This window comes from Delphinapterus leucas, chromosome 3 (genome assembly GCF_059928025.1).
Source record: "Delphinapterus leucas isolate spDelLeu-1000000601 "Yukka" chromosome 3, BTC_Dleu_Yukka2, whole genome shotgun sequence".
NCBI lineage: Eukaryota > Metazoa > Chordata > Mammalia > Artiodactyla > Monodontidae > Delphinapterus > Delphinapterus leucas.
In genome coordinates this window covers 108,226,661-108,244,961 of record NC_143131.1, presented here as the reverse complement: position 1 = coordinate 108,244,961, position 18,301 = coordinate 108,226,661, and the positions used below count along the sequence as shown (strand labels likewise).

At 35.7% G+C, this 18,301-nt stretch overlaps 1 protein-coding gene across 7 annotated transcripts in view; it reads right to left on the bottom strand.

The window, feature by feature from the left end:
* SLC27A6 (solute carrier family 27 member 6) overlaps positions 1-18,301 on the bottom strand; it is a 79,155-nt gene that overhangs the window by 26,137 nt on the left and 34,717 nt on the right. For all 7 annotated transcript variants that reach the window (XM_089909268.1, XM_089909264.1, XM_089909265.1 and 4 more), the window contains exon 5: positions 6,740-6,934. In XM_089909268.1, the coding sequence (XP_089765394.1) occupies positions 6,740-6,934 (195 nt within the window). The remainder of the gene's footprint in view (positions 1-6,739; positions 6,935-18,301) is intronic.

Here is an 18,301-nt window from a genome sequence, read left to right as displayed (position 1 = left end):
CCCAATCAATTAAACAAGCAATCTTATTAAGCTGAACCAGCACATAGTAAACTGAAATGGAGGTGATAAAATGAAGTGAGAAAAAATAATTAGGAAGGACAAACAAAAGAGAGAAAGAGAGAAGAAGGAGGAGCATGAGGAGAAGGAGAGAAACAAATAAAGAACAAATGGGAAAATATGAATAAAATTAATGAGATAAATGTAGTAGTATAATTTATTATCAAAGACTAAACAAACATCTCAGGAAAGTCAGCATGTAACTACAATCACAATTCATTGTTTGAATTAAAATACAAATGAGAGCAACTAATATATATATATTTTATAAATTTATTTATTTACTTATTTATTTATTATTTTTGGCTGTATTGTGTCTTCATTGCTGCGTGTAGGCTTTCTCTAGTTGGGGCAATGGGGGCTACTCTTTGTTGCGGTGTGCGGGCTTCTCATTGAGATGGCTTCTCTTGCCGTGGAGCACAGGCTCTAGGCGCTCAGGCTTCAGTAGTTGTGGCTCGTGGGCTCTAGAGCACAGGCTCAGTAGTTGTGGCACACAGGCTTAGTTGCTCTGCAGCATGTGGGATCTTCCCGGATCAGGGATTGAACCCGTGTCCCCTGCATTCACGGGCAGATTCTTAACCACTGTGCCACCAGGGAAGTCTGAGAGCAACTAATATTGATTGAGTACTTACTGTGTCTCAGTCACTGTGCTAAGAGCTTTTAATTTAATCATCAAAACCCCTATAAGGTAGAAATTAATATTATCCTATTTTAAGATGAGGGCCAATGAAAGAGACAGCAAAACAAAAAAATTGTTACTCTTGACATAAAGGTTCTTATTAAAATGCAAGCTTGCATCTTGTTGGTCTTTGTCTGTAATTGGGCTAATAGGATATTGGCTACTTGCCTAATGACTGGTCAAAAGAAAGATTCCAGAGGTTCCAGAACTGCATTTATCATTTCAGCCAAAGTAGAACAGAGTCCTGTTTATTACTCTCTCGTGTTTTAACATGCTTTATATTTTGAAAACTTTGCCCAGCAACTGGTAATATCATCTTTAACATTATTTCTTTCAGATTAATTTGGCAACCACACACATGGGTAAGATTAATTCCACACCAAATCACTGTTCAGTGTGCCTGTTATCAGATACAGGGGACTTGATGGTCAGAAATTGAGTAATTTTATAATACAAATGAAATTTAAATATATCACTGCACCTTCTAGAAGTAGCCTGGATCAGAGCATTAAGTTTCAGCTAGACGGATTTCTATTTTTTTTCCTGCCTTCAAGAGGACCCATGAGGTTACAAAAATGGTTATGTTATAATAACACAAATAAAGAAACAGATGCCACACTTCATACATATCTCCTAAATGTATACTATACATACATGTACAGGTATAGGTATAGGAAGAGGTATACATGGCCAGAATACAGCTGCAGGGGGTCTCATTTGTAATAGTCTAGACAAATGGGTCTCCAGAACTGTACAGCATATATCTATGTGACTGTGCACACTGGCCCTTGGAGTTCCCACACATACCTGTACGCTTTTGCATATTGAGATTTGTAAATTTAGAAGTTAGAAAGGGAACACACAAAAATTATTCCCTCTATAAATAAATGAGTAGACTTTGAATCCAGAAGAAAGTGACTTGTCAAAGTCAAAAAGTCAAGTAGTGGCAGAGCTGGAACTAGAGCTGTAGGTACAGTGATTCCAATTCAGGATTTTTTGCCTCAGCGTTATACTACATTGCTTTGACCTATACAGTACAGGCTCATTTATCCCACACCATAGATAAAGGGTGGTTTCTCTGTTTCCTTAAACAGAAGACCCTTAAAAGATACAAACACACACACACACACACACTCATAAACTTATCATCTCTCTCTCTATCATAAATATACATTTATATACCTATAGTAACATGTAATATTATATAAAGTTGGGACATTATGAATACTCATTTCTAGGATGCACTGTTATGCAACAGCATAGTTTTCTGAATGGTTTGCAGACTTGTATTTAAAAAATAATCATTTTTTAAAAATCAAGTAAAACAGAAAAATAAGAAGAAAAAGTTAAATTTCCCCAAATTTTAACCAAAAGTAAACCATTCTTAACATGGTGTAATATATTCTCAATATAAAGTGATCCCTGGCCATTCTATCTAAAATTTTAAAAAACGCCTCCCAGTACACATGCACGTACACACAATCTCCCTTCCCTGTTTAATTTTCCTCTTTTGCACTAATGAGTATGTGCTATAGACTGTATTTTATTTATTGATCTTGTCTGTTTTCTGTCTTCCTCAATAGAACATGACCTGCACATGGGCAGGAATTTATGTGCGTTTTGTTCACTGTGCTCACTTGTGTCAGGCATACTGGAAACTTATAAATATATATAAAGAAAGTCATTTGATGAACATCATTACAAATGCATTTAAATCAAGAGGGAAAGGTATGAAACTGATTAGTAAAATAATTTATGAAAAATGAAACCACACCATTCTAGTAAATGCAATCAATGTAAATTTTCTTGAATTTAACAAAAGAAAATGGAACCAAAGTTAAACTAAAATGTGTGTTTAGCATAAGAGATACCAGTCCCTATGGGGTCAAAGAATTTAACTTTAACCACAAATTTAATTAGAGACCTGGCCTTTGCTCTCAGCTTCTGGGAGATAATCTCTCACAATGTCATGAGGGACAGGACTTTTTATTTGCCTAAGGACCTTGGGCAACCAGATAGTAACTCTATGATTGAGAGTGGGTCTCTGAGCCATGCCAATAATGTTATGTAGGGTTGGGGCTTTGGGTCACCCAGCTTGACCTCCTGAGGGACTGGAGGTGGAGGTTGACCACAGAGGCAGCCAACTAGATTTAAAAGATTGAGCCCCTGCAAAAGACTCTGGACATCAAGCCTGGGTGAGCTTCCTGAGTTGGCAATACTCCATGTATTGTCACACATCAATTCCAGGAGAGTAATATCCTCCTGACTTCACAGGAGAGGACAACTGGAAGCCTTGCATTTGGTACCCTCCTGGATTCTACCCTACTGTTCCTTCCCTTGACTGATGTTAATCTATATTCTTTAGGTGTAATAAACTGTAACTATTATACGGCTTTTGGTGAGTTTTGTGTTCCTTCCAGTGAATTATCAAACTTAAAGGTGGTCTTAGGGACTCCCAAGCTGCAACTGATGTTAGATGTGAAGGCGGTCCCACGTGAACTGTTTTCTAACTTCACAGTTGGCTAAATTTCTTAGTCTCTAAAACATGCCTACTTTAAGACAATAAAAAAAGTTTATACAAATGTGAGCAAAAGGAGCCTTTTTATTAAGTCTCATACTTTATCTTTACTTTGTATCTATGGATTTACCACCATAAAAGATGAGATAATCAATACTTATACCTTCTCCTCTCCTCCCACACAATTCTCATTTTTTTTAGTTATAAGTATTTTTATATTGTCAGGATTTATACTTCCATTCGATCTATAAACATAATTCAGAGCTTTTCAATCCTCTATATTTAAGTGGATTCAAGCAAACCTTTCAACTGAAGGTGGTTCCTTCAATTTCTAAACTGCTTTATCTTCAGGTTCACTAGAATTTTTCATTCAGTGAATATAAAGAAGTAGTATATTCCTGTAAGTACATGGGAATTATATTCTCTGATTTCTTAAAAGTTTGAGAACACTACTTTGTTGCCTTTGGACTTGTAGGACAAGTTTGTTAGAACTAATATTCTTAGGTGAAAACATTACGTTCTTTTTGGGGGGGCACTGAGTGTAATGTTTTTGTTTTGAAAGATGCCTGAGACATTTCCCATCTTCACCGTATACTTTGTACATCTTTTGCTTTTTCTGCCTTAGCATCTTCTTATGGTTCTTCAATTTACATTCAGTAATTTCACCAGAATATACATATTTCCTGATGATCATTCTGTACCATATTTTTTCCCCCTGGAACATAATGTGCTCTTTTGCTAAAGATTCAAATCTTTATTTTCAGGAAGTTTTCTTCTATTAGGTTTCAAATAGTTTTTTTCACTTTGATTTGTTTTCTTCTACCAGAACATGAATGAAGCACATGTCAGATCATTGTCTATGCTTTCAAATTTTACCTTTTTAATTTATTTTATATTATTATTTGCTTATTCTTTACGTCTGTGTGACTCCTTAATCCCATCCATCTTGCTAACAATGTTTTCAGTCCTGTTTATTTTTAAGTCCTTCAGTGTGGTGTTCAACTCTGTAATATTTTCATTTTTCCCTTTTATTCTTTTTCCTTTGGGTTGAGCATGTCTACTTTCCAACTCCATTTGTTGATCTATGATTTCCTTGCATTTTCCTTTGAGCTCTTATATTTAAAGAGAATATTATTACAATTTTTTGAACCTATGGGAAATTGTTTTTCTAAACATTTTCTGGCCATTTGGGGGGACTTATTATTTTGATATTCATCCATATATTTTTAGCTGTTTTTTATTTAGATTCATTTTCTCCCTTTCTTTCAAGTTTTATTTCCTCTATGGATTTCATGTTTGTTCCTTCCCAATTATTAGTACTGGGCATAGAAAAGGAGACGGCAGTCCCCAATTTTTACTTGGATTTGTCTCTCAAATGCACTGTCACTAAATTTTTTATATTTTTTGCTTTGGGGGCGTATATGGGACACACCTCCCTTCAGTTTCATGCATTTAAATAGTAAGCATAGCACAGAAGAAGGACATTTGGGTCAGAGGAACTCTGTTGCTGCTTCATCTTTTTCTTTCAGTTTTAACATCCTATCTCCATTTAGAGGCTGATTCCTCTCTCAGATGGTAAGTGTAAGCCTCCAATAAGTTTAAATTTTTGAGAGACGCACTTAAATCTCCTCACATAGTTATGAAACAGTTATTGGTCCAATTTTTTTCTGATTACCTGCTATGTGATGAAACAACATGCAAATGAAATGATAAAAGACTAGAATTCATATGACATTGGGTACTTTTTTTTCATTTTCAAACTGAAAAAAAAAAAAAACAGAAAAAAAAATCAGAAGTTGCCCAAATAAATTGGAGACAATCATAACTTCCTGCATTATGGACATTATAACAGTCTGACAGGGACTTTAAGATATTAGAAAATTATAATGAGGTCAAGCCAGTAATACAAAATATAAATCTTCATTGTATTCCTATTACATGATTACTTAGGAATGACTCAGCTTCACCAAAAAGCTTTAATTATGAATACCAAATTTTTAACGGAACCAGTGCAATCCATTGAGAAAATTAACTGTAAAGAATGTAATAATACTCGGTAATATCAGCACTTACTTTCCCCCAATTATTTTTGTTCGCAACACACATGTATTTCTGAAATGTCAACAAGACCCTCACAGTCCCATAAAACACATTATAAAAATAGTTTGTACCTTCTTTAAGTTTCAAACATTAGGGCAATTTATACCAGCTTTGAATCTATTTCTTTACTCTTTAAAAATTATACTTTTATCTCTTTTGATAATCCTCACTAAATGTTTCTTTTTACTTTTTTAAATTATGCTTTTATTACTTCCTTCCTTTTATACTCTTTGAGTTTATTTTAGTTGTTTTTTAAAATTAACTTACAGAAATGGATATTTAGCTCACTAATTTTCAGCTATTCTTATCTGAGCTTTGAAGTGTAACATTTTCATTATGATTCAGCTTAAATTATTTTCTATTTCTATTTTTCTATTATGATTTTTTTCTTTGACTCAGAAATTTAGAGATGTTTCATTTCCAAATATATAGGAGATGATCTAGCTGTTATTTTAAACATTTCTATCTTAATTAAACTGTGGTCAGAGAACATAATCCATATATACTCAAGCCTATGAAATTTGCTGGAATTCCCTATGTAGTCCTGTAACCTTTGTGAATGTATGATAAACGCTTAAAAATAATGGATATTCTGCAGTTTTTAAATGCAGTGTCCTATATATGTTCATTAGTTCAAATAGTTTAGTTATTGTATTATTCTAATACACTATGTCATTGAAAAAACTTTTTGCATGTTCTATCAAATAGTAAAGAGCTAAAATAAAATATTCTACTATGATTCTGGATTTGTTTATTTCCCCTTGAGGTTATATAAATTTTGATACTTTTTAAAAATTTTCATTTTTATTATTTAAAAATATTATTGTTGAATATGAATTCTATTTTGATAATTATTTCCTCCAAACAAGTTGAAGATATCTGTCCACTATATTTTGTCTTCCATGGTTGCTATTGAGAAATTAGCTGTCTTTTACTAAGAAGGTAATTTTTGGGCTACTTTAAAAATTTTAGTGATATCTTGACATAGTTTTTAAGGAAACCATGTATTAGAAGCCTACATATAATTTTTGAGTGATATAAAAATGAATGGAAAGTAGAAATAGTGGATTGAAAACACAGAAAATGGAGTCAAATTAATATATATTGGGACCTATGCTTGTTTATACATTATATCATTAAATTTGAAAACTGAACAAAAGAACTAACTATCATTATTCCCATATGACAGGGGGAAAAGATGGGAGATAATTGAGGTTTTCACAGTCTATGGCACCACAGTTCATCTAGAGGCCACTATGCTATTTATAGATGTTCTCAAATTTAAAAAAGGTGATAATATTTAGCATAATTTACAAGCACAAAGTCTAGAGGAGAGGTTAGCAGATCTCAATATATTTCTTTTGTAAAGAAAATATTTTACTTACTTTGTGAAGGAAATTCGCTCTCCCAACTGATCCAATTTTCCCAGTGTGATTCATGAAACAAATGTTTCCTTCAGTAGCTCCATAAAGCTCACACATCTTAATATTTCCAAATCTGTCTAAAAATTCTCTCCATACGTCACTCCGTATGCCATTTCCAACTGCCAAACGTACCCGATGATCTTTTTCTCCTTCTCTCTGTTAGAAGAAAAGATTTTACTAGTAATTTATTATTTCCAGTTCCCAATTTTTTCTTTCATTGCTATTACTTAAATAGGAACCATCCAGAAGTAAGTTGCATGTGTGCAATAATGCAAAGGAGTAAAAAAAATATCATGTAAGTCCATGGCAGAACTAAGTCCAATAGCTAATGAAACTAACACTGGTCCAGAGTAATACAGCTTTATTTCCCTATATCTGGCAAAATCGCTTCCTAAATTTGAGATGCTGAAGTCTCATTTTTCCTGAAATATGCTTTCTTCCTTACCAGAATGGAGGTTCCTCAAAAAATTAAAAGTAGAACTACCATATGGTCCAACAATTCCACTCCTGGGTATTTATCTGAAGAAAACAAAAGCTCTAATTCAAAAAGATACTGCACCCCATGTTCATTGCAGCATTATTTACAATAGCCAAGACATGGAAGCAACCTAAATGCCCATCAATAGATGAATGAAGAAAATGTGGTATATACACAATGGAATATTATTCAGTCATAAAGAAGAATGAAATCTTACCATTTGTGACAACATGGATGGACCTTGAGGGCATTATGCTAAGTGAAATAAGTCAGACAAAGAAAGACAAATTCTGTATGATCTCACATATATGTGGCATCTAAAAAAAACAAACAACAGCCAAAACAAAAACCCAAAACCCTGAGCAGAGAACAGATTGGTGGTTGCCAGGGGCAGGGTGAGGAGTGGGCAAAAATGGGTAAAGGGGGTCAAAAGGTACAAATTTCTAGTTATAAAATAAATAAGTCCTGGGGATGTACTGTACAGCGTGGTGACTATAATTAACAATACTGAATTGGATATCTGAAAGTTGCTAAGAGAGTAGAGTTGACCCTTGAACAACCAGGGATTAGGGACAAGGACCCTCCATGAAGTAGAAAATCCAAATGTAATTTCTAGTTGGTTCTCAGTATCACCGGTTCCACATCCACAGATTCAACCAACTGCAGATCATGTAGTACTGTGATATTTACTACTGAAAAAAAACTGCATATAAGTGGACATGCACAGCTCAAACCCATGCTATTCAAGGGTCAACTGTAAATCTTAAAGTTCTCATCACAAGAAAAAGAAAATTTGCAACTATGTATGGTGTTGAATGTTAATTAGACTTATATTGGTGATCAATTTGCAATATATACAGTATATTGAAGCATTACATTGTACACCTGAAACTATATATTTTATGTCAGTTATACCTCAATTAAAAAATTAGAGTAAGAATATAATATCAGCTTAGTCATGGTAAATCCATGATTCCTTCTGAAGTACCTCCAGCCTTACAAAAGTAATACAAAATAACAAGAAATAACAATAAATAGACAACAATAATAGAGAAATCAATTGTCCCTGACACAGTTAAAAATGGTCCAATGAACACATTCTTTACCTTAGTTCCTTCTCCGTCTTAAAGGAGATTTTAATCTATTAACTCTCAAGAAAAAAGAGAATGTGAAAGAAAGGTAATTTCACAAACTGAAAGGTGAATAGATAAAAGGCATGAGACTAAGCAGAGTAGTTAATTCTGAAATCTAAGCCCACAGTTGGGAACGCAACACATGCTCCTAAGAGATTCAAGGAAACAACAAAAAAATGAGGAAGGCAGAAGACTTGGTTGGAAATTTGTTTAAGAAGCATCTGCACCCCTAGACACCCTGATTCAGATAATACATCTGGGAGTCTGACCTCTGCACACTGGTCAAACACTGGAGACACTCTCTGGAGAAGCCCAACCAGATACCATTTCAGATGCAGGAATCTACTGAAAACAGTAAGTTCAATGCAAACCTGAATACTAAATGGTGAGATCTCAGAGCCAAACTAATCTACAGAGGTAGAAATCAGAATATTGTTCACATTTGGTAGGACAATGACTGATTTTTTGATGACAACCAGGGGGAATATCTTCAGGAAGAAAACAAATAAAATTGATTAAAAATACTTGAAGTGTTGTTAAATCATATTCAGAAATTTGGGTTATGATGGAGAGATGAATTAGTAACAGGCATTAAGAAAGCAAAATTTAAAAAGTCAATTATTTTCAGTAATAAAAAGTTAAAAATTGTTATTATATTTTAAATACATTATGTGTCAGCTATGAATAATATATATATAATTTTTATAATGAAAAAACTTATTATCAAAGTATTTTAAAATGATCATAATTAGATTGGTGCCATAGAGGGAGAAGAAACATATGTGTGTGAATATGTGAGTAAGAAGCCAGGTAGATGATAGTTAAGACTGAAAAATCAAGAAATAGTAACATACATGTTTTATTAAGAAATATGGAAGTAAATAAAACCCAAAATATCTTAAAATAATTAAATATGTTTACCTCTAGAGGTCAAGTATTGATAGGAGGGGGTATTGTTTTCTTGAGAGTACTATTTGATTTTTCAGAATTATAAAAGTACTAATTTAATAAAATAAAAATTAAATTAAAAAAATAGAAAAGAGCCGAGGTGTGGATACATCAGAATCTGACTTGTGGATTTAATTAGGCCCTTAAACCCTTAAGGGTTTAAGGTAAATATTCCACTGATAGAAACAAACAAACAAACAAAACAAACAAACAAAAAACCTCACTCAATCAAAGTAGCTACTTCCAAGACAGAGGATTATTTTCTACCACTAAATACTACTAGGAGCAATTCTGTCCTGGTTCCAACTCCCAAGGGCATGTCCAGTATTGCCGACCTGGCATGGAACTAGCTCTTGGATTTTTCACTGCCATTTTCATATATAAAACAGTAGTGTTGAAAATCTAAGGATTTATTCTGCTTTAACAGAGAACAATCTTTTATTTTTATTTATTATTTTTTTAATTAATTTTTTTTGGCTGCGTTGGGTCTTCAATGCTGCACACGGCTTTCTCTAGCTGTGGCAAGCAGGGGCTACTCTTTGTTGCGGCTTCTCATTTCTCATTGCGGTGGCTCCTCTTGTTGCTGAGCATGGGCTCTAGGAGTGTTGGCTTCAGTAGTTGCAGCACATGGGCTCAGTAGTTGTGGCTGATGGGCTCTAGAGCATAGGCTCAGTAGTTGTGGTGCACGGGCTTAGTTGCTCCGCAGTGTGTGGGATCTTCCTGGACCAGGGATCAAATCCTGCATTGGCAGGCAGATTCTTAACCACTGCACCACCAGGGAAGTCCAAAGAACAATCTTTTATATGGCATGATTCTTGGATGCTTTTCAGGTTAGAGATGAGTTTTAGCAAGTATTATTTATAAAATGAATTGGCACACTCTGGAAAACCAATAAGAAGGTGGTTTACAAACCAAATTCCATAGACTTTAACCTGTGTGGGATATATAGCTATACCAGCTTACTAAATAATAATATTCATCCAAAGTCATTCAACTGATATAGAAAATAAAATCATCAAAACTAGGATAAGGCTTTTGTCTAGAAATTTCAAAGTCATGTATTTAATTCTCAAGATATGTATTTATTTAAAGCATTTAAATATTTATTCTATTTTCCTTTCATTTAAAAGAAAGCCCAGAATATCATGCTTTGAGGAGTATGAAGAAAGATCAACAGATTCATTACTTAGTGTTGTGGGAAAAAAGAAAATGCATATTTCTTCTGTTGTTGATATGCATGCACTCCTAAAACAGTAAAATACAAATGACAATTGATATAAGGGGTATAAATTAGTTATTTTCAGTTTATTGAGATATAATCTAGTTTCAGTGACATTATTCAGATTTTTGTTTACCAGATTAAAATCATGAGCATGGAAATATATATATACATATATATATGAAAATAATATGATTCCTTTATCTATAATAATGATATAAAAATTATATGAAGCTCTGTAGCAAGATCAAAATATACAGATATAGTTTTTTATTTTTATTTTTTTTTACATTTTTATTGGAGCATAATTGCTTTACAATCGTGTGCTAGTTTCTGCTTTATAACAAAGTGAATCAGTTAAACATATACATATGTTCCCATATCTCATCCCTCTTGCATCTCCCTCCCTCCCACCCTCCCTATCCCACCGCTCTAGGTGGTCACAAAGCACCGAGCTGATCTCCCTGTGCTATGTGGCTGCTTCCCACTAGCTATCTATTTTATGTTTGGTAGTGTATATATGTCCATGCCACTCTCTCGCTTTGTCACAGCTTACTCTTCCCCCTGCCCATATCCTCAAGTCCATTCTCTAGTAGGTCTGTGTCTTTATTCCTGTCTTACCCCTAGGTTCTTCATGACATATTTTTTTTCTTAAATTCCATATATATGTGTTAGCATACGGTAATTGTCTTTCTCTTTCTGACTTATTTCACTCTGTATGACAGACTCTAGGTCCATCCACCTCATTAGAAATAGCTCAATTTCGTTTCTTTTTATGGCTGAGTAATAGTCCATTGTATATATGCGCCACATCTTCTTTATCCATTCATCCGATGAGGGACACTTAGGTTGTTTCCATCTCCAGGCTATTGTAAATAGAGATGCAATGAATATTTTAGTACATGACTCTTTTTGAATTATGGTTTTCTCAGGGTATATGCCCAGTAGTGGGATTGCTGGGTCGTATGGTAGTTCTATGTGTAATTTTTTAAGGAACCTGCATACTGTTCTCCATAGTGGCTGTAGCAATTCACATTCCCACCAGCAGTGCAAGAGTGTTCCCTTTTCTCCACACCCTCTCCAGCACTTACTGTTTCTAGATTTTTTGATGATGGCCATTCTGACTGGTGTGAGATGATATCTCACTATAGTTTTGATTTGCATTTCTCTAATGATTAATAATGTTGAGCATTCTTTCATGTATTTGTTGGCAGTCTGTATATCTTTCTTGGAGAAATGTCTATTTAGGTCTTCTGCCCATTTTTGGATTGGGTTGTTTGTTTTCTTGTTATTGAGCTGCATGAGCTGTTTATAAATGTTGGAGATTAATCATTTGCCAGTTGCTTAATTTGCAAATATTTTCTCCCATTCTGAGGTTGTCTTTTGGTCTTGTTTATGGTTTCCTTTGCTGTGCAAAAGCTTTGAAGTTTCATTAGGCCCCATTTGTTTATTTTCATTTTTATTTCCATTTCTCTAGGAGGTGGGTCAAAAAGGATCCTGCTGTGATTTATGTCATACAGTGTTCTGCCCATGTTTTCCTCTTAGAGATTGATAGTGTCTGGCCTTACATTTAGCTCTTTAATCCATTTTGAGCTTATTTTTGTGTATGGTGTCAGGGAGTGATCTAATCTCATACTTTTACATGTACCTGTCCAGCTTTCCCAGCACCACATATTGAAAAGGCTGTCCTTTCTCCACTGTACATCCCTGCCTCCTTTATCAAAGATAAGGTGACCATATGTGCATGGGTTTATCTCTGGGCTTTCTATCCTGTTCCATTGATCTATCTTTCTGTTTTTGTGCCAGTACCATACTGTCTTGATTACTGTAGCTTTGTAGTATAGTCTGAAGTCAGGGAGCCTGATCCTCCAGCTCCGTTTTTCTTTCTCAAGATTGCTTTGGCTATTCGGGGTCTTTTGTATTTCCATACAAATTGTGAAATGTTTTGTTCTAGTTCTGTGAAAAATGCCAGTGGTAGTTTGATAGGGATTGCATTGAATCTGTAGATTGCTTTGGGTAGTAGAGTCATTTTCACAATGTTGATTCTTCCCATCCAAGAACATGGTATATCTCTCCGTCTATTTGTATCATTTTTAATTTCTCTCATCAGTGTCTTATAATTTCCTGCATACAGGTCTTTTGTCTCCTTAGGTAGGTTTATTCCTAGATGTTTTATTCTTTTTGTTGCAATGGTAAATGGGAATGTTTTCTTGATTTCACTTTCAGATTTTTCATCATTAGTGTGTAGGGATGCCAGAGATTTCTGTGCATTAATTTTGTATCCTGCTACTTTACCAAATTCATTGATTAGCTCTAGTAGTTTTCTGGTAGCATCTTTAGGATTCTCTATGTGTAGTATCATGTCATCTGCAAACAGTGACAGCTTTACTTCTTCTTTTCCAATTTGGATTCCTTTTATTTCCTTTTCTTCTCTGATTGCTGTGGCTAAAACTTCCAAAACTATGTTGAACAACAGTGGTGAATGTGGGCAACCTTTTCTTGTTCCTGACTTAGTGAAAATGCTTTCAGTTTTTCACAATTGAGGACGATGTTGGCTGTGGGTTTGTCATATATGGCCTTTATTATGTTGAAGAAAGTTCCCTCTATGCCTACTTTCTGCAGGGTTTTTATCATAAATGGGTGTTGAATTTTGTTGAAAGCTTTCTCTGCATCTATTGAGATGATCATATGGTTTTTCTTCTTTAATTTGTTAATATGGTGTATCACGTTGATTGATTTGTGTATATTGAAGAATCCTTGCATTCCTGGAATAAACCCCACTTGATCATGGTGTATGAACCTTTTAATGTGCTGTTGGATTCTGTTTGCTAGTATTTTGTTGAGGATTTTTGCATCTATGTTCATCAGTGATATTGGCCTGTAGTTTTCTTTCTTTGTGACATCCTTCTCTGGTTTTGGTATCAGGGTGATGGTGGCCTCGTAGAATGAGTTTGGAAGTGTTCCTCCCTCTGCTATATTTTGGAAGAGTTTGAGAAGGAGAGATGTTAGTTCTTCTCTAAATGTTTGATAGAATTCACCTGTGAAGCCATCTGGTCCTGGGCTTTTGTTTGTTAGAAGATTTTTAATCACAGTTTCAATTTCAGTGCTTGTGATTGGTCTGTTCATATTTTCTATTTCTTCCTGATTCAGTCTTGGCAGATTGTGCATTTCTAAGAATTTGTCCATTTCTTCCAGGTTCTCCATTTTATTGGCATAGATTTGCTTGTAGTAATCTCTCATGATCTTTTGTATTTCTGCAGTGTCAGTTGTTACTTCTCCTTTTTCATTTCTAATTCTATTGATTTGAGTCTTCTCCCTTTTTTTCTTGATGAGTCTGGCTAATGGTTTATCAATTTTGTTTATCTTCTCAAAGAACCAGCTTTTAGTTTTATTGATCTTTGCTATCGTTTCCTTCATTTCTTTTTCATTTATTTCTGATCTGATGTTTATGATTTCTTTCCTTCTGCTAACTTTGGGGTTTTTTTGTTCTTCTTTCTCTAATTGCTTGAGGTGCAAGGTTGGGTTGTTTATTCGAGATGTTTCCTGTTTCTTAAGGTAGGATTGTATTGCTATAAACTTCCCTCTTAGAACTGCTTTTGCTGCATCCCATGGGTTTTGGGTCGTCGTGTCTCCATTGTCATTTCTTTCTAGGTATTTTTTAATTTCCTCTTTGATTTCTTCAGTGATCACTTCGTTATTAAGTAGTGTATTGTTTAGCCTCCATGTGTTTGTATTTTTTACAGATCTTTTCCTGTAATTGATATCTAGTCTCATGGCATTGTGGTCGGAAAAGATACTTGATACAATTTCAATTTTATTAAATTTACCAAGGCTTGATTTGTGACCCAAGATATGATCTATCCTGGAGAATGTTCCATGAGCCCTTGAGAAAAATGTGTATTCTGTTGTTTTTGAATCGAGTGTCCTATAAATATCAATTAAGTCCATCTTGTTTAATGTATCACTTAAAGCTTGTGTTTCCTTATTTATTTTCATTTTGGATGATCTGTCCATGGGTGAAAGTGGGGTGTTAAAGTCCCCTACTATGAGTGTGTTACTGTCGATTTCCCCTTTTATGGCTGTTAGTATTTGCCTTATGTATTGAGGTGCTCCTATGCTGGGTGCATAAATATTTACAATTGTTATATCTTCTTCTTGGATCGATCCCTTGATCATTATGTAGTGTCCTTCTTTGTCTCTTCTAATAGTCTTTATTTTAAAGTCTATTTTGTCTGATATGAGAATTGCTACTCCAGCTTTCTTTTGGTTTCCATTTGCATGGAATATCTTTTTCCATCCCCTTACTTTCAGTCTGTATGTGTCTCTAGGTCTGAAGTGGGTCTCTTGTAGATAGCATATATATGGGTCCTGTTTTTGTATCCATTCAGCCAACCTGTGTCTTTTGGTGCGAGCATTTAGTCCATTTACATTTAAGGTAATTATCGATATGTATGTTCCTATTTCCATTTTCTTAATTGTTTTGGGTTCGTTATTGTAGGTCTTTCCTTCTCTTGTGTGTCTTGCCTAGAGAAGTTCCTTTAGCATTTGTTGTAAAGCCGGTTTGGTGGTGCTGAACTCTGTCAGTTTTTGCTTGTCTGTAAAGGTTTTAATTTCTCCATCAAATCTAAATGAGATCCTTGTTGGGTAGAGTAATCTTGGTTGCAGCTTTTTCTCCTTCATCACTTTAAATATGTCCTGCCACTCCCTTCTGGCTTGCAGAGTTTCTGCTGAAAGATCAACTGTTAACCTTATGGGGATTCCCTTGTGTGTTATTTGTTGTTTTTCCCTTGCTGCTTTTAATATGTTTTCTTTGTATTTAATTTTTGACGGTTTGATTCATATGTGTCTTGGCGTGTTTCTCTTTGGATTTATCCTGTATGGGACTCTCTGTGCTTCCATGACTTGATTAACTATTTCCTTTCCCATATTAGGGAAGTTTTCAACTATAATCTCTTCAAATATTTTCTCAGTCCCTTTCTTTTTCTCTTCTACTTCTGGAACCACTATAATTCGAATGTTGGTGCGTTTAATGTTGTCCCAGAGGTCTCTGAGACTGTCCTCAGTTCTTTTCATTCTTTTTTCTTTATTCTGCTCTGCAGTAGTTATTTCCACTATTTTATCTTCCAGGTCACTTATCCATTCTTCTGCTGCAGTTATTCTGCTATTGATCCCCTCTAGATTATTTTTAATTTCATTTATTGTGTTGTTTATCGTTGCTTGTTTCATCTGTAGTTCTTCTAGGTCCTTGTTAAATGTTTCTTGCATTTTGTCTATTCTATTTCCAAGATTTTGGATCATCTTTACTACCATTATTCTGAATTCTTTTTCAGGTAGCCTGCCTATTTCCTCTTCATTTGTTAGGTCTGGTGGGTTTTTATCTTGCTCCTTCTTCTTCTGTGTGTTTTTCTGTCTTCTCATTTTGCTTATCGTACTGTGTTTGGGGTCTCCTTTTTATAGGCTGCAGGTTCGTAATTCCCGTTGTTTTTGGTGTCTGTCCCCAGTGGCTAAGGTTGGTTCAGTGGGTTGTGTAGGCTTCCTGGTGGAGGGGACTAGTGCCTGTGTTCTGGTGGATGAGGCTGGATCTTGTCTTTCTGGTGGGCAGGTCCATGTCTGGTGGTGTGTTTTGCGGTGTCTGTGGACTTATTATTATTTTAGGCAGCCTCTCTGCTAATGGGTGGGGTTGTGTTCCTGTCTTGCTAGTTGCTTGGCATAGGGTGTCCAGCACTGTAGCTTGCTGGTCGTTGAGTGAAGCTGGGTGCTGGTGTTGAGATGGAGATCTCTGGGAGATTTTCACCATTTGGAACTGGGAGTTCTCTTGTGGAGCATGTCCTGAAGTTGGCTCTCCCACCTCAGAGGCACAGCACTGACTCCTGGCTGCAGTACGAAGAGCCAGTCAAGTCAAGACTTTCCATTGTGATTTCAATGGAACATCAGAACTTCCAGCTTCTGTGATGAAGCAGAATTCCAGGAAGGCAAACGGAAAGTACACAGGGAGGAAGATGAACTGCAGCAAAGCCTTTGTCATATGATAGTGACCTCACGGGTTTGCCGGGCATGACGGCGTATGTGTGGCTCGCCCTCAGCGGCCAGTCAGGGGTACTCTATGGCAAAGTGGAGAGAGAGGAGCTCACGGAGCCGCTCTGCCTCTGCTTCACTGTACACTGCTCCACATACAGTACATGCCTATACTTATTTTTGGCACACACAAAATCACATGTATATACATAATGGAGAGAGAGAGAGATAAACAGAAGTTTTAAAAAAACTAGTTTGCCCAGGAAAGGAAACTTTACCTAAAAGATATATAATACACAATAAGGTGTTATCATAAATGTTATCAAGGGTTAGCAGGGGCTAAATCCAGCCTACTTCCTGTTTTTTTTTTTTTTTTGGTTGCACTGGGTCTTAGTTGTGGCAGGTGGGCTTCTTAACTGCGGCTCATGGGCTTCTTAGTTGCAGCTCACTGGCTTCTTAGCTGTGGCATGTGAACTCCTAGTTGCAGCATGCATGTGGGATCCAGTTCCCTGACCGGGGATCGAACCCAGGCCCCCTGCATTGGGAGTGCAGAGTCTTACCCATTGCACCACCAGGGAAGTCCCTACTTCCTGTTTTTGTAAATAAAGTTTTATTAGGAGACAGTCACACCCATTTATATGGATTGTCTACCCTGCTTTTGCAATACAGAGGTAGAATTAAGTAGTTGTAACAGAGACAGCATGATTCACAAAGCCTAAAATATTTACTAATCTAGTGCTTTACAGAAAAAGCTTGCTGACCTCTGCCCTAAATTATAAAAAAAAAAGTAAAAAAAAAATCAACTTAATATTTACATGCGTTCAGCACCATCAGGTAAACTGGACAACACACTGGTGCTACAAATTGGTGAAGCTTCCTCATCCAGATTCCCATTTAAGTTCATTCTATGTCTTCTTAAGAAATGCTTTATCTCATTGGAAATAACTGCAAGTTGGTTTTATTTGTAAAGCAGGTGTAGAGTTTCTTATACTCATTGAGCATATTGGTAGGAGGGCAAAATATTGTTCAGATGAGCCTTTTAAAAAATCCTACCCAGGTAGTGATGTTGTGAAGCTCTCTTGGTAACCCTGGAAGATGACTGGAAGCCAAGGGAAGGGATCAAGCAGAGCCTGAAGTAATAGCAACATTAACCCAGCATCAACTGGCACGATGGACTGGGAGGTTGGCAGGAGTCAGAGATAGCAGCTAAAGTGGTCCAGGTAAAAGATGATTAGAGGAGGAACCCAGATTATGGTCAGGGAAATGGAAAAGGAGGGTCAGCAGAACGACAAATGTATGGAAGAAAAAAATCATCAAGATTGGCAAAGGGAGCCTTCAAACGTCACCCTGGGGTTTATGGAAATTAAGAGGAGGGTCTGAGGTTGCTAATTATATTTGGTCTTATATGTGTCCACTTTGAAGGTGATTTGTGAAATTAGTGGTAAATCATCTAAAATACAACCAAATCTTCCTAATGCCCATCTATAATTTAAAGAATCTCCTCTCTGTCCATAAGTCTCCTGAAGGCTTCTTTAATTTAATTTTTTATTTTTTTAAAAAATTTATTTATTTATTTATTTTTGGCTGTGTTGGGTCTTTGTTACTGCATGTGGGCTTTCTCTAGTTGCAGCGACCAGGGGCTACCCTTTGTTGCAGTGTGTGGGTTTCTCACTGCGGTGTCTCCTCTTGTTGTGGAGCACAGGCTCTAGGCATACAGGCTTCAGTAGTTG